Source organism: Oryza brachyantha, chromosome 4 (assembly GCF_000231095.2).
Source record: "Oryza brachyantha chromosome 4, ObraRS2, whole genome shotgun sequence".
In the NCBI taxonomy this organism is placed as follows: Eukaryota; Viridiplantae; Streptophyta; class Magnoliopsida; order Poales; family Poaceae; genus Oryza; species Oryza brachyantha.
The window spans coordinates 8030020-8047348 of NC_023166.2; the positions used below are offsets into that span (position 1 = coordinate 8030020).

The 17329-nt window shown below is 41.4% G+C and overlaps 1 protein-coding gene across 1 annotated transcript; it reads right to left on the minus strand.

Annotated features, from left to right (window-relative positions):
- Positions 1-9240: 9240 nt before the first annotated feature.
- Positions 9241-16314, minus strand: LOC102707210 (wall-associated receptor kinase 2-like). Its single transcript, XM_006653241.3, has 4 exons — positions 16159-16314; positions 14446-15403; positions 10711-10875; positions 9241-10536 (listed from the first exon to the last, which is right to left on the minus strand). Exons 1-4 carry the CDS (start codon positions 16312-16314, stop codon positions 9359-9361), a joined length of 2457 nt encoding a protein of 818 aa, XP_006653304.2. The 3' UTR covers positions 9241-9358.
- Positions 16315-17329: the final 1015 nt, after the last annotated feature.

The following is a 17329-nucleotide window of genomic DNA, read 5'->3' on the forward strand; positions in this document are numbered from 1 at the left end:
TTTTCCACATTAAATCTGCTTCTCGGTTATCTGGCCAATTTCCCTAACAAGTGGTGTCAGAGCATCGAAGAGATCAATGTACTGCTTCCGCATTTGTTCAGATTGGAGTTTGTTGCATCCGCGATTGGCGTCCTGCTCCTGGAGCCGTGTGCGTCGTCGTCCAAGAACGTTTCGATCTATCAGGCGAAGGGGATTCACAAATCCGATCAACAGTACAGCAACAAGCAAGCAATTTCTGGCGACATTAATTTCTCACGAATTTGAGACGGAGTCGCTGTAGCCGCCGGATTACTCTACAGCACAGTTCCCGAGGCAAACTTAGATTGATCAATTGTTTCTAGCTGCAAGGTCATTTGCTACAGCCACACGCAGTTTGTACCATGAAGCTATTTTTTCTTCAACCTATCATATTTTTTGATCTGCAATTTTTCTCGAAGTCTTTCACCAAATTAGATATTGAGAAGTTTAATGGTAAGATCAGTTTCAGCATATGACAGGTTCTTATGAGAGTTTTATTGTACAAGCTGGTGTTCACGAGGTCAAAAACAACCGAGTTCTGATTTGCAATCCACCACCGCCAGCTGGTTCGTCAGATTGCGGTTGGCGCCCGTGGTTTTTCCCGCAAGAATTTTTCATGTTAAATATGTTTCTTGGTTACTGCCTCAATTTCCCAACAAGTGGTATCAGAGCGATCCGATCTATTTTGCTTGCCGCGATGTTCTTTGTCGCGCGTTTTGGCCGGCGACATCTTGTTGTATCGGCTGCATCTCGTCTCCTCGCGCACGGCAGCGGTGTTCAGCGGCGTTCGTCGTCGCATGTCTTCGGCCGGCGGCGGTGTTCATCCTCTGCAACCGGCGCACGCACAACAGCATTTGTTCTGTGACTTCCGTCGACGGCGTCCTTAGGCTCGTCCGGCCGCTTTTGGTCGTTGCATGCATGCACTCCATGGCAAGGCGTGCAGCAGCAACATCGTTGGATTTTTTCCTGTTTGTGGCGAGGTGTGGCTACATGTGCTTGTGTCACATCAAGGTCAAGATCAGGATCAATCGGTGAAGATCAATGTTCCATTGTTTTTCCTATGCGCATTGCTGGCTGGTTTGTCAGAGCAGATCCATTTCTGACGTCAACATTAGCACCCTTCGATCTATTGACTTTTGTTCCACAAGTTGGTGTTTGGAAGGGAAAACAATTCAAAGAAAAGATTTTGGTTGTTCCCGTTTATCACTTCGATCAAATTTACCAGGAGATTTCAATACTTCGTTTCGCTATTCTGTTGGGTTCCTCCAATTTATACCAACAATTTCAGGATTTGATCCTGCGGCGAGTTTGAAGTATTATTCAATGCTCTTGTTTTGATCGCGTGATTTCAGAGGAACTGTTATGAGCACATGACCACTTTTTCATGAGGTTTATCAGGAGATTTAAGTATTTCGTTTTGGTTCACATCTCTGTTGGGTTCCACCAATTTATACCAACAGTTTAGGGTTTTATTCCCATTGCGAGTTCGAAGTATGGTTCACTGCTCCTGTTCAAAACAAGCAAGATTCTCATTGTCCTCAAGTTTGGTTCGTGCTTATTATAGTATAAAAGACTATTTGCTGCAAGGTGATTTTATCTATATGAGGTTTCTGGTGATTTATGATTTTTATGCTACAAGAGAATTCGTCTCAACGTAGAGATTGTTGGAGATATGATCCGAATTATTATCTGTAACGTATTTGGATTATATTACTAGTTTCCTACTAGGTTTCTTTTAACCGTTTTCTAAGTTTCCTAATAGGATTATGTCAGCTTTTTCCTATTAGAACTCCTTGATTTCCCTTATATATATCCCTTGTAAGCTGCACGGAAAGGGTGCGACGGCCCGGTGTATTCCCCTGCTATGTAACCATCACCTCATAGTGGTTATTGCCGGTTGGCGCCTGTGATTTTTTCCCGCAAGGCTTTTCCACGTTAAATCTGCTTCTCGGTTATCTGGCCAATTTCCCTAACACCGAGTTATAGTAAAAGTTGCTAACAATTGTTTTATGGCAGCTTCTATTTGTTAAAGTGACCGGTTTTGGTCTTTTGTATCAACCATTATGTCGATATTGAGCATGTTATGTCTCAAATTTGAACATTTCAACTTAAAATACAAAAAAAGTACACTTTGATTTGTGTAATGTTCTCGCCAATATAAGACGAAGAAGTATATAAACAAGCATATAAATGTATTGACGGTAATCTAGAAAACAAATAAAAAATTAGAACTCCTTAAGAAACAATTTAAACCATGAGTTGCGGTAAATCCCTGTAAAAGTTGCACATTATTTTCATTATACTTTTTCAAACAAGTTGCAGATATAAATTTAATTAACAGATAAATAAAGGAAAGCAGGTAAGCGGTAAAATTCAAAACTATTATTTTACCGCAAAAGCAAATAAAATTCAAAACTATTATTTTAGCAGATATAAATTTAGGCATTGTGTGGGCATGGCGTGTTCAAAAGCAAATAAAATAATACATGCATGCTTCACGCCCGGCTTCAACCTAAGTCATGAAAAAAATCCACATGTCCCACTGTGGTCGTGTATATTCGGTGGATGTAGAGGCTGGATCTTACCGTATCTTTTTAAAAAATGCTATACAAGGAGGGTCTCAGTTTGCTTGTTTCTATACTCCTCCATAGTAATTCAGTAGGAAAAAAGAGCACAGGCCGGTTTTGAAAAGTTCGGTCTTATGGAATTTTAATTAGCTATTGACAATGTCTTGTTAAAAGACCTTTCATAGTTCAGTAGGAAAAATAAAGAATAACAAATATCATATGTGTATTGAAGTTTAATTAATGGATGGTGCGATTTCGTTAATTTTAACATGAAACTGTATTGAGATAATACTGAATCAAGTAATGGTGGTCTTTAATTAGCTGTGGGACTGTCGAAGAAAAATCGGAACGAACGATCATGTCATTGGCGTAATCATCAAAGAATGATGCAAAACGACGACCCAACAAGTACCAAGACAAATCGACAATTGGACAGAGGCCGTGGTGACTGATGGGAACGGTTGCTTGAAATAACTGTTGTCCTCGCTGAATCGATAGTTGGCTGGATACATTGAAGGGAAGTATTCTAAACCCTGCAGGGACGTCCACTCGTCTAGCGCATGTTATTCAAGTAATCGTTAAAACATTATAAAGATAGATTAATATAAGACATCATTACACAAACATGTAAGTTCACGTATGACTTCTACGATCCATAAAAAATTGTAAGATCAATGAGTGATCTAAAAGTTTTTGTGATGAACAAATTGGTGGTTTGCGAGTTAAATGTTTTTGGGAAAATTGACCGGGCGGTCAAACCGCAGGTATATGGGCGGTCAGACCGGTTGGACACCTGCGGTCAGACCGCAGGTACGTGGGCGGTCCGACCGGCAGGTCAGTCCCGACAGTTTCAGATTTCGGTGTTCTTTTCGGTTTCGGATTTGTTCTTCGTGAATTCGACTTCTAGTTGGTTTCTATACGTATGGGTATTGTTGTTTTGCTAATCATGAGTCAAGTTGGAGATAGCTTGGTATCGGAATATTGTTTCTTTGTTTGATTCATGTGTAGGTGACTTGATGCCTTGGGAGAGTATACCGGTGATGGATCGGGAGTCAACTTCGAGATAAGGTGACGTCCGGCGGTCGTCATATCATGCGGGATACTTAGGCTAGAGTTCAATGCACATGGTGGTGAAGAATCCATATGGCATACGATGGAGATATTGTGTGCGTATGTGATATGGAAGTTAAATTCGGATAGAGTCCGGATTTGATAAGATTTGTTGTATTAGAGATAGAGATATGGTTAGTTACGGATAAGGATTGGTTTCCCACGAGATTGGGAGTCCTAATTCGTGGCAGATACGTGGGCTTTGCAGACCCATGTCGAGGTTATAAATAAACACCGAGGGGTATGCCCCCGGTGAGCTTTTTGGTGCTGTTTGAGAGAGAAAATTAGGGTTTCGACTCTCTTTCGATAGTAGATGAAAAGTTTTTATTAAGAGTGCTTTCTATGCACTTTGTAAATTCTGGTTGATCAATAAAAGTCAAGAGATCAATCTACATCTTGAACGTTGTAGGCTGGCAGTCTCACCGCAGGTAGGCTGGCGGTTTGACCGGCCGCTCAACATCGGTCTGACCGAGGTTATGCGAGCGGTTTGACCGGCCACATAACGGCGGTCTGACCGGTAGTACACCCGCAGTGCGACCGGAGTCTTCGGTAAGGCTTTTGTGCATGTAATCTTTTATTTCGGTGAAAAGATTTGGGTTTTTGATCTGGCTACCATTCACCCCTCTTAGTATGCGCATAATCACAATCATATTTATTATTTTTGTTATAGATTGAGAAGTCATATTTGAACTTGCATGTTTATATAATAATATATTTTATATTAATTAATCTTTACAAATTTTTTAATAACTATTTATATAACATGCAATAGATGAGTTACGTTCTCTCAAGGGTTTAAAATCTACTTTGTTTGACCGTCGAAGGAATCACCTCTGGCTTGAGTCATGTTATAGCCAGAGGGGACGAGAGTTTCGAGGAATCTCCCTTTGTAATAGCGGAGCGTCCGTAAAATAGCAATGTAACATAGTGCTCAACTGCTAACTACTCTCTTCCTTCCGACATAAAAGTACTTGTGGTATTTAAATATATATCAAAATATAAATATTCTGGAGACTATTTGCAGTACTATTAATTGTAAAGAAGTAAAGTATGGTTCTTAAACTTGTGGTGCGATATTACTTAGGTACATAAACTTAGAAAATGCACGTTTAGATCCATGCATTTATTTTAATGTACTGTCTAGGTCCATTAACTTGTTTTTAATATACTATCCAGGTCCATGAACTCGTTTTAATGTATCATCCAGGTCCATAATTTTAGACATTAAAACGAGTTCATGAATCTAAACGTGTACTTTCTAAATTTATGTATCTAAGTGGTACCGCACCACAAGTTTAAGGACCGACCATATACTTTACTCAATTTTAAATAATAGATAGAGTTTGTATTCATATTTATGTAGCTAGCTCTACTCTGAAAATGAGGGAGCTGAGAGTATAAAAACGTGCCATTTGGGAAGCTGGATGGAAACTCGAAGAGAGACCATGCATTTCTAGTCATAGAAAAAAGAGTGAAGTGCATCAGCGATCTCTAAACTTGTGTGCATGTGTCATCTAGGTCCCTGAACTCTCAAAATGCATTTTTGAGTCCTCGAACTTGTCCGGTAATGTCATATAGGTCCAAACGGGCTCCGACCCACTCCATCTGCTGACGTGTCTTTACTTTTGGATTGACCATTTGTTTTATTTAAATTTTTTGCAAAATTACAAATTATACTTAATTTTTTTAGTAATAAATCAAATCATAACGAAATAATTAATAATACATATTTTTTAAATAAAATGAATAGTGACATGTAAATCAAAAATCAACTGCGTCAATAAAAAAACGAGTACATGCCTATCTCGATGGTGGACCCGGATTCGGTAACATTGATTCGTGACATTCTCGGTGACATTGAGTAACTGACTTATGGAACCCACGTGGGTCCATGCACATGTGGGTCTACACCTCAATGACTCAGTATCACCGGAGACAATGTCACCGAATGTGCGTCCTCGATGGTCCCACCTATTAGTTCTTTTGAAATGTACGGCCTACGCAGAGGTCCTTACTTTTCAATTATCACCCAAAACTTCAGAAATTAATATAAATTACCGACAACCCTCAATCCCCTCTTGGGCGACCCCACTCCCCTTTGACCTATCCGGTGGTGGCGTTGAGCCGTTGATCATTGCCGATGGTGCAGCAGATCGTAGAACAGGGCAACAGGCCAGTGAGCTCTCTGTTTGTGGTGCAGATGGACGCCCGCGAGGATGTGGGCAGGAGGAGTTCAGCGGGTCTGCTCTTTGCTGGCCGGCCTAAATAAATCATACCGTTGACGATGCGTATATAAACATTTCATTTCTAAATCATTATTTGTTCGTAAATATATTGTTTAGTTTTTTAATTGCAAACCGGAACCATCACCCCGTGTTCAGGTGGTGGCGCAGGTGGTGGTGGGGTGGGGGAGGTCGAGAGTTGTCTTTCCTCTTACTCGACGGTTTTCCCGGCTGCTGGATCAGGGGCTTGGTGGCTCTGTAGATCCGGCATTGGGACGCTTTGTGGTTGTTGCACGGCTAGAGCTCGGTGGCGCACGCTGGTGGGTCTCGGAGCTTGGCAGCGGCAGTGTTGAGGGGACTGCTGCCTGCCTCTCCTCTTGATCTCTCCTACCACCTTGCCAAAACCCGTGCAAACGGGAGGGGATCTCATCTCAATGGGCCATTTTCTCCTAGTCCTACAGCATGTCTCACGACATGTCATGTCTAGCGGGGCACCCATATCTCACTGGATACCTCGCTGAACGGCACTGTGAATGGACTTAGCATGCATAAAGGGATGACCTTAGCATGAACACAGCAGCAAGGGACATGAGCTTCCCACTACCATCTTTGTTCCAAAATATAAATATTTTTTTATTTAGTATAAACTAAAGGGATGTTAAAAATTAGTTATATTTTATTTTTAAGCATCTAATTGGCTCTGAAATCATTGAAATAAATGAAATAATAAGAGTGCAAAATGTTTGTATTATGGTATAAACTTTAAATCTTAAAAATACATATATTTTGACAACACAGAGGTAGTACAACCTCTGATGCCGCCATTAATACATGATGTTGCTAGATGTGGATATCGCGTGCTTAATTTGTCGGCCACCTTTGTATTTGTGCCGCCTCTGCAAGATTGTTTGGGACCTTCATTTGATTCAGTTAACAACAATCCATGCATTCCTGTCGCGGGCATGGCAAGGGAACACGTTCGAATCATCATCCACGAGTCACAATTAGATCGAGCATAAAATTTTTCTTCATAAATTATTTTTTATTTATAAAATACAATTTGGCTTATTAGACGCAAACTCAAAATTATTTTGACATTATTCATTATCGTATCCCACAAAATTCTAATGATTATAAATATTTCCATTGGAGTTATACCATATCTAGAAATTCCAGTCTCCCTTATTTGAATTATTCAATCCAAATCCTATCCAAAGTTTCACTATCAAATCTCTATTCAAAGTTTTACTCAAATTCCAATTTCTCCTCTGTTTAATCTTTGGCCCAAACATTGCCATAGATCACCCTCCCTCTCCCATGTAAATACTTGTAAAAACATTCCGATTTTCATTATCGATAATACGACCAAATCTCGTACAAGATGTCATGTCAATCGCCTATTAAACACCTCTCGCATAAATTTCCAAACACCTTCACTATTCACTCTGGGCCGAATTTCTTCTATAGCCAGGCCGGCCCATCAGCCCAGCAGTCCAGTGTAGTCGTGCTGGCCCGGCCCGATTTTCTCATTGTGCTGTGCCGTGTCGGCACGCGAGGATGATGCCACGGCCCAAGCATGACCCAAAAGCATATCGTGCATGTTTGGGCTATGGCAGCCTAAGGACGGCCCAATACAGGTGGTCTAGTCTACTATTGTATTGTCATGTCATATTACGGTGGTCCATGCGTCAAAAGTTTTAATCCACCAATGTCGTGTCGTGTCGAAGCACCGAACTAGAGAAATCGCCCTGTCGACAAAGTGATTGTGTCCATATGAGTACGTGACAATGTCCATGAGACAGGCATGTTGAGTTGCACATGGATGGAGCGTTAACATGACCAATGGCCTGGAAATAAAATTGACTTATTGTGGAATCATGGTCCAAGAAGAAAATTGGCATGGCGTGAATGTTTCGTGCTTCTTCTGAGCCGTGCCGGCCAAAGCATGGACCAATGATCATACAGTGTCGTATCGTTCAATGTGCTTGTGTTCCAGGCCTAAGCCCGGCCCGTGGTCGTGCCGTGCCATACCGACCCAGCCCAATTCGTGTTGGGCCGTGCCGTGCTTTTTGTCGTGCCAAGCCACCGTGCTTTGGGCCAGCATAGGAAAGCATGGCCCAATTCCCTGCTCTAGGTGTGGGGCCCATCAACCCTTTGCTACTTGCGCCCTGTATGTATGAGGTTTCTCATGTTCGGTATAAAACCAAATCAGAAAAAACCTAACTGATTTTCTTTGGATTTTTTATTTTGGTTTTGTTTAATTAGCTAATCCAATTTTTATTTTAGATAAACCAATCTTAACTTAAACAAAGAAACCGACCTAAATAAAGCAAAAGAATGGAACGCCCACCCTACTTGGCACCTCCAATGTCTCTCTCCCTCTTTACTTTCCCTTTTCCTTCTTCCGTGCAACCACCTTAGGAGCTTCACCGGCACCACCTTCGGCGCCGCCGCTCTGTTCTGCTCTATTTGGCCGCCATCAAGCTGCACGGCACCACACTGCCTCGCGCCCAACAGCCACCGCCCTGCGAGGTGTCTGACCAATGTATCCACCTCTTCACAAATCATCCCCATGTCCACAACTATAGCCAAACGAAAAAGCATGAATCACACATTCACCTCTTCACAGAGAGATTGAGGCTATGCTCCCCCTCCCTAGATGATGGATATTCTGAAACTACTGAACAAATCCACAAGATGTGTCGCAAAAAACCATAGCTCAAAATCCAAATCGGGCGAAGCAACAAAAATTATCTCCAAACTTATCACGAGCATACTAGAGTCGACCATCATCTCGCCCGTCGCTCCTGACGAAGATGCTTCACGCCTTTCCCCATGGCCCCCACCATGTCTCCAAATCGTGTGAGTCCTGAGTCCGAACCTCTCCACCGTCCGCTCTCCAGAGACAAAAATCGACATGAGCAAAAGCATCTACTTTGACCCAATTGACAGCATGGACAACCTAGTTCACGCATGGATGTGAAGGTCTCCCTAACAGTCAGGATGATCGACTAACAAATCCTATATTTTCAGTCACCTGGCCAATAGCAAAGGCGGCTAATCATTAGTTGCACAGCAAGCGTACATAATGCTTCTATCGGAGTGATTGTTTAGGTTTTCACGTAAAAAAGTTAAACGATATATTTGCAAATAAAAAATAATTTGTGAATAAAATTTTTACCTACGTATTCTTAGAAATCTAAAAGTCAATGCTGGAAAATAAACTTTGGCGAGAAAACCTTAAAATCAACTCTAAATTCAAGGTTGCAAATTTAAATTTTGGATTATAAGTATAAACAAAACTGAAAAGATAGGGGTGTATATATATGTTGTTTATCAGGTTCTTCTACACAAAGAAGAACGGGAGAACACCCGGTCTAACACACGCAAACAAAGGGCACACAGAAGTGAATCAATATATACAACGAAACGATCCATCGTTCATCTCGCGAATTCTACGCTCAGCACAGCTTTCTTCTCGAGGCTATAATCCCCACTAGTCCAGCTCTCACCGTACCACGTCGACGTTGTTGCCCCCATCTCCATAAAGCTCAGATCCTCAAGCACCAGTGGCGGTTGAGGGTGTCGCAGCACCTCATCTGCTTGCGCAAGACGCCGGAGCTCCGCCGCCACTCGCGTCATTGCCGGCCTCGTCGTACCTGGAACAACCAGACATTGGCTCGCTAGAGACGCAACCTGGTGAATCACTCTCATGCTAGCCTCATCAACTATATCGCTGTCAAGGAGCTCGACAAGTGTGCCATCCGCCATGGCCTCCTGGAACATTAGGGTCAGGCTCTTCCGTTCTTTGGAAAGCGGCCTCTTGCCAGTTAGAAGCTCGAGAAGAATGACGCCGAAGCTGTAGACGTCGTTCTTGGCCGTGAGCTGGTACTCAAGCAGGTACTCCGGGTCGATATACCCCGGCGTGCCTTTGAGCACATCCTGTGCTTTCTCATCGATCGTGGAGCACCCAAAGTCGGACACCTTCGCGACCAGCCCTTCGGCGAGGAGGATGTTGGCCGGCTTCACGTCGCCGTGGAGGATCGGGCGCGGCAGCGAGTGGAGATGCGCAAGCGCGGTACTGGACTCCGCCGCAATCCTCAGCCGGGTTCCCAGCGTGACATGGAACCTCCTGCTCCGCTGCAGCTCCAGCAGCTCCAGCAGCGTCTTGTTCCGCACGAACTCGTACACAAGCATGGGCGCTTCGAACTGCAGGCAGCATCCGAGCAGCTTGACGACGTTGGGATGGTTGACACGGCAAAGTACGACGAGCTCCTGCACGAAGTCCAGCCTCTGGCTCTCGTCGATCTCCTTGCACTTCTTTATCGCGACGGCAGCTCCGTCTAGCACCGCCCGGTACACGGTTCCCTGCCCTCCTTCGCCAACGATGTGTGCCTTGTGGAAGTTCTTTGTGGCGGTCTCTATCTCACCTCTCTTGTAGAGGGTGAACCCGTCGTTCCCCTCTGCTTTCATCATTTCTTGCAATAGCTGGCCTCCGTGCTGCTGAAAAAACTCGTCTGTCTGCCTTAACAAAGCTTGTTTCCTGATGCGCCGTTTGTGCAGAATAACCTCCCATGCAAGGAAACCAAAGAGGGCAGCCAGTACACTGGCCACAGCACCTGCATAGGCCAAGATTTGGGATTAATTAGTGTAAAGGTTTAAGCAAAAATAATAATAAAATTAAAGTGATGTTTTGAAATTGACATACTTAAACTGTATACAGGACAAGATCAAGATTCAAGTAGAACATATGGCGTGGCAGTATGATAGAGTTTGTATAGTTGTATGCATACCAATTGCCAGTCTTGTTTTTGGTGATAAGAGGTCTTTTCGGCATCCTCCTTCAATACTGGCATTTCCACTGCTGCCCGGATAACAGAAACAATCGAATTTGCCGGGTTTATTGTCGCAAACTCCATAGCAAGGGTATGTCCTTGAATCTTCGCATTCATTGATATCTGTAATCAAATAGAAAGTTATTTAGAAAAAAATGATGTTACTGCTTAAAAATTTTACATGATGATGCAAGATTGAAGATCAAAGTAAAAAAAAAAAGTGCATACAACGGCGTCGTGATCAACTTTAGGTTAGGGCCGATACTGATCTCTAGATAAATTTCACAAAATAAATAAAATTCACAAAATAAATAAATTTCACCATCTGGAGGACCACCCCAGAAAAAATTTGAAATCTGCAATGGAAAAAGGTGGGAATCTGAAACAAATATTAGATTTATTAAACAAATGTATACAACTCTGGAAACGGTGGGGACAGTTCTACCGCAAAGTAGCCTGCGTGGATTTGCGTTACTCCAAGTCTCCAACCAGCTAGAGGTGGTAATGGGGCTAAGTTCTTGTCCTATAAAATTTAAAATCAGAATATAAAAGATGTGGGATAAAATTTTATAGGTTGTTCAGCTAAAAATAGATTACGTTTATGTGGGGCTGTGAAAGAGCCCATGGAACTTAGTCTATTACCACCCATATTCCCACTGTATACAAAATTGATATAAAACATGCATAGTATTGTTATGGTCCTCAGACATGATATACCTTGACTATTAGTTATTTTAACAATACATAATTAAATATAGAGATTCGCTTCGGTACAACAAAAAGTATCTCGAGGTACCAAATTATTTCTCACCATTAGATCTAGCTGAGTAGAATGTGCGCTGTTAGATCCAACGATCAGAAACGATTTGATACCGTGAGATACCGGTATCTCGAGATAGTTTTTGTTACTTTTTGTTAGACTGTAAAATTGCTTCTTAGAAGAACTGAGGGTTAGAAATGACTTGCTTTGTAGTTTATGGCAAGAAATTAAACTGACACAATAGTATGGGGAAATTACACTTTTTCTGAGTTTCATAATTAGTCTAGTATTACAAAAGTTGACTTTATGGAAAACAAGTTTATATGTGCTATTGTCGTCAACTAGATATCTGACTACAGTATTTGAGGACATAGTGTTTGACTGATACCAATGTATACATGAGACTATACAACAAAAAAGACACATGTATAAATTTTTATACAGTGTCAAGCCTCCGGATGACTGGTAATAGCCCTACTCTTGTTGGCTAGAGCTAGTTTTGCTATTATACTGATCTCACATTTGTACAAGATATGAGGAAACCCTATTCTAGTCAACAACTTTATCGACATGGTAGCACGACCATGTTTGTCATCAACTAGACATTGTTGGGCATCACCAACGCTGACAAGATGGGGTTGTTTTGTCCGGCTTTTAATTGATGCTTGGGATCTATTAGCCTATTATCAATTGTTGGATTCTCTAGTAGTTATACCTTGGATTGCCCCCTCCAAATAGAACTAAAGAGATAAGTCTGAAAACTATCTAAGCAAATCTGATAAGAGACGAGCAGGACTATGAGAAGTCCTTATGCAACACGACTAGGTAGGTTTGACATACGCAAATTGGACTACTAAATCTTTCCATACTACATACATATTTCTTTCTCTACCATATCATTTCCTATTTTCTTGGGACTGAATGTATGTGTGCGCTCCCGTGTGTTAATACTCCTGCCAATGTAACTGCATGTCCATGGGGTATGCTATATCAGTAACATTGACAGCTATATATTTTTATATGGTGACATTCATATTTTTGGTCTTTTGGGGAACTAATTTTCTGTATTAATTAGCAACATTGTTTTTAGCATGGGAGCTATTACCGAGTGTCAAGAGAGCACCGAGAGCTACGAGGACACTTAGATAGCCAAAAAGGCTAACAGGCGAACGCCCGCGCTTATATACCCACGCGAATGCAACATTCTAGTATAATCTCTCTATATATAAACTCTCTATGTGTGTCTATATATATATATATATATAAACTTTATATGTATAATTTTTTAATGTCTAATCTTTGTAGATATATATTTGTAAGATGACGGTTTCAAATGTTAATATTTTTTCTACAAGATACTTTATGTTAAATTTGTTTTTTGTATAAATTTTCTATATATAAAATTTCATGCATGTATAAAGACGAATTAAACTTTATACCTATAAATATAAAGTATAAAAAACGAATATATAAAATTTTTAGCTGTGTAGAGACATTCGCGCGGATTAGCAGGAGCGCGGATGTTTGCCCCTAGAACGACCGTTCGACACCTACCCAGATTGACTTTCGTTAGAGTAAAGACCAATTCCATACAGGGTTAATTGGTAATTTACTCAGAACATGTGTTTTTGTAGACTTGACTTTGGGTTCACTATTCCACGTACTACGGTTTAAATTGTAATGTTCAATACTAATTATTTTATCTAACTCCAAAAGTTCTAATCGAGGTGGTCGGATATATACTGTCTCATAAATTTTAAAACTTGTATTTTATTTTTATTTTTCTAAAAATGACACAATGGCTTTTGTTTTATGCTAAAAATATTCTTTTTTGTTGTCTGTAATCAACCATTAATTTGTGCAAATACTTCGTAAATGGATCTAATGTCATATGTTTGGACTACATGTACGTCCTTGCATTTTACAACGTTTGACCTAATCAGATCGAACGTTGGAGCATGGACGTTGTTAAAGTTCAACATAGAAACTTGAAAAACGTTTACCAGTATACTGAAAAACTGTCTGGCCTAAAAAACACGCGGAAGAGAGAATATTACCACGCGTAGAAACTGGATTAAGCTAAACCACATGTTGCGTACCATGTTTGAGCACGAACAAAAAAATACTTAGAAAAGCAGCCTATTTGAAAGATGGGTACACTGCTACGCTAGCATAGAACATCCCCTTCGGTAACACCTTATCAGTAAGAGCAATTTTACATTGTAATAAAACCTAATAAAAAATACCTCAAGAAAAATACCTCAAGGTAACCGTACCTCGTGGTACTAAATCGTTTCTAAATCGTTTAAATCGTTTCTGATCGTTGGATCTAATAGCGCACATCCTACTCAACTAGATCCAATGGTGAAAAATAATTTTATACCTCGAGGTACCGGTACCTCGAGTTACTTTTTGTTATACCGGAGCAAATCTTTATCAGTAATGGATTGAAGGTAGCTGTCACAAATGAGGGGAACGGTGACCGCTGGCATATGTAGCTTTTAGAGGTATAGGTATCCACTGCGAGTCGATACAGATATGTACAGGAATTCAGGAACAAGCCAACTTTTTAGAATCTCGATAATCTGGGTTTTCTATCTTATCACTTCTACTTTATTTTCTGGGTACTGCAACTTCAGATACTAGTGCTGTTTGGGAGAGTTTCCGACTTCGGTAGATCGTGTGACAAGTTGTTTTTGCTACAGGCCTTAACGTCCGTTAGAGATAAGTGGCTGTATGCTAGTAATATTAGCTCAGTATATGCCATGGCTATTTCATACTCCCTTTCCACACTGTCCGGGCACGTAGCTAAACTATATTTTGGAATGGATGCGGTAAAGAAATACTTAGCATAATCACAATTTCGAAATTTCTGGCTATGACTTAAAAGGGAAAAATTCTGGCTATGACGCGGGAATAATAGAGAAATTTACCTTGACAGCCGTTGGAACCTTCAAGGTAAGGATTCCCTTGGTATCCTGTTTCGCAGCTACAGATGTAGCCTGTTCCATCGAAGGAGTCCACACACCTGCTATGCTTGCTTTTGCAGGCGTATGATGTGTGATTTCTCGACGCTTCCTCGCAAGTGTTGGCACTCTGGATGGTCCAATCAAGCACCACCGGCGCTTGGCCGCCGTAGGTGTTGTTGAACTCCAGCGGCGAAGTCAGGTAGGTCGTCGAGAAGGAGAAGTTGGACGCCTCCATGAGCACGGCGTAGCTGCACGGGGTCCGGTTGTAGATCCCCGACGTGTTCATGCTTTCCTCGAACCACATCTGGTAGTAGTCGAGGCCCTTTGGGATGGCTGTCTGGCAGCAGCCCTTCCCGGAGCAGGTGCCGTTGGCCACGCCGGTGAGCTCACCTCGCCGGCAGACAGACACGCAGCCGCTCATGTACTTCCCCACGTAATCCTGGTCGGCGATGTACGCCAGCGTCCGGCACCCGATGACGGTGAACTTGTTGGCGGTGTCGGAGAACCGGTACGGCGTCCCGGTCAGGTTCAGCCGCCACCTAATTTCTTCAGTCGAGTTGTTGTAGCAGGAAGAAGATATGCCATTCCCCACGCGGGCCTGACCTAGCTGGACATTGATACTGAAGACTTCGATATTTCCGACGATGAACGGCTTGTAGACACCATTCCCGACGGGGTTGCAGTCGACTTGAAACTCAAAGGAAGATGCCGTAGCGCAGCCGCTTGAACTGATCACGAACGGGTAGGGGATGTCTACGCCGCCGCAGCTCGTGTTCTGGCACTGCGCCGTTGCCCCAGCGGTGAGGAGCTCGGCGGCCAGCGCCAATAGCATCCATAGCCAAATAATTTCACAAAATGCTGTGCCAATAGAAACCATAGCTGCTGCTCGATGGGAAGAAATGGACAAATGAACTGTGTGTTTCTGGTCGAAAGACCAAACTTGTGCAAGCCCACCACGACGAACGATGGGATCTTATATGAAGACGAGCAGGGGATCGCAGTGCCAGGTCCTCGCTAGCTGAGCACCACAAAAAATTAAAATAATAAGTCCCTAAATGTTTGACGACATTGATTTTTTATATACGTTTGACTATTCATTTTATTCAAAAATTTTACATAATTATTAATTATTTTTATATCATTTTATTTATTTTTAAATATACGTTTATGCAATATATAGCTTTACATATTTTTTTAAAAAAACTGAATAAAACGAATAGTCAAACGTGTATAAAAAAGTCAATGACGTCAAACACTTAGGACGGAGGGAGTATTATATAACCGTAGATAGATATGCACCCATCTACCTTTACCAAAACCATGTTATTTCCCAAGTTCGGTAACCGGCGCATAAAACATAGTAGCGGATTAACATGTGATTAATTAATTAATAGCTATAAAACTTAAGAAAACAACTGATGTGATTTTTTAAATCAACTTTCATGTATAAAAAATCGTAAACTACACGTTATTTAGCTGTTTAGAAAGTGTGTGCGCGAAATACGAGGAAATCTGAAGTTTGATAACTTGGGTAAAGAACAACGCCCAAGTCTTCGCACATGCTAGTGTTCAAATAAATTTTGAAAACAAGCGTAATTAAGTCTTAAAACCATAAATGCTATGTAGCCCTCTCAAAAGTATTTGCATAAGATTGCTGACGAGATGCCACCATCCTACCATCTTCCCTATTTGTGGCAACTCCTTCAATTCTGAATACCGGAGAAGCCACCACTGCATCCGTCTTCTAACAACTCGGGTACCAACCCCCCTTGCTACTAGCCTCACCGGTTGTTTGTCCTCTATCCAAGCAGTTTGATCTAGTGCTTCAGCCATTGTCTCTCCGTCCACTATGGCCACCTACTAAACTCATTCTTACTATTCTGCAACCCTCTCGTACCATCTATGTCCTAGAAACCTAATTTGTATATATCGAAGCTCGCTAGAGTTAGATGTTGTTGGTCCTTATGTTCACGATAGTCATCACTGGCATTGAGGCTCGTTGTGGTCATTCTCATCAACGTTGGTATCACCGTCGCGGAGATGAGTCTCACTATCACATATAGTCCTAATTCGTATCAATATTTCTGGCATCTAAAAGCTAGTGATTTCCTTAAAATAGTTGCTTTCAAAAGAGAGCACTAATGCCGTAGGTGGTTGGTGGTCATGGCGTATGAACACACAAAAGCCATGTTTCTCTTGAAAACTAGCATATTACGACATTTATTGATTTATATTTGAACTTGACAGTATCTGGTTAAAAGTATCTTCCCTAGTTAATTATTAGGAAAAAAACAATAGGAAATATACATCTACAGATCTACTGTACTTCCAGCTTGATTATTTGCAGATATTATCTTGTTAACTTTAACCTATTACATTGAGATAGTGATACCCGGTAAAATGATGATTGTCGTTGTTCGTAATAATTTGAATGAAAAGACTGTTTCATCCATAGGCATCCTCAATGAACGAAGTACGTAGGCCCTCTGGTTGCAAGAATTACCTTTCCACCATTTTAATTTTTTCTCAAAAAAGAGTACTTCATAGTACTACGTAGTAATTATTTCTGAAAGAGTTTACTCCCATCCTTGTTTTTTACCACGAGGTACTAGTACCGTGAGATATTAAAATTTTCACTCGTGCTATCCACGATTGAGTTGCTAAGTACTACGTAGTAATTATTCCTCCAAGAGCTTTACTCCCATCCTTTTTTTTACCACAAGGTACTAGTACCGTGAGATATTAAAATTTTCACTCGTGCTATCCACCTCACGATTGAGTTGGTACTAAAACTCTGATGGTTGGTGATGATAATCGGATGATCACGATTGCATGGTATCTCGAGGTA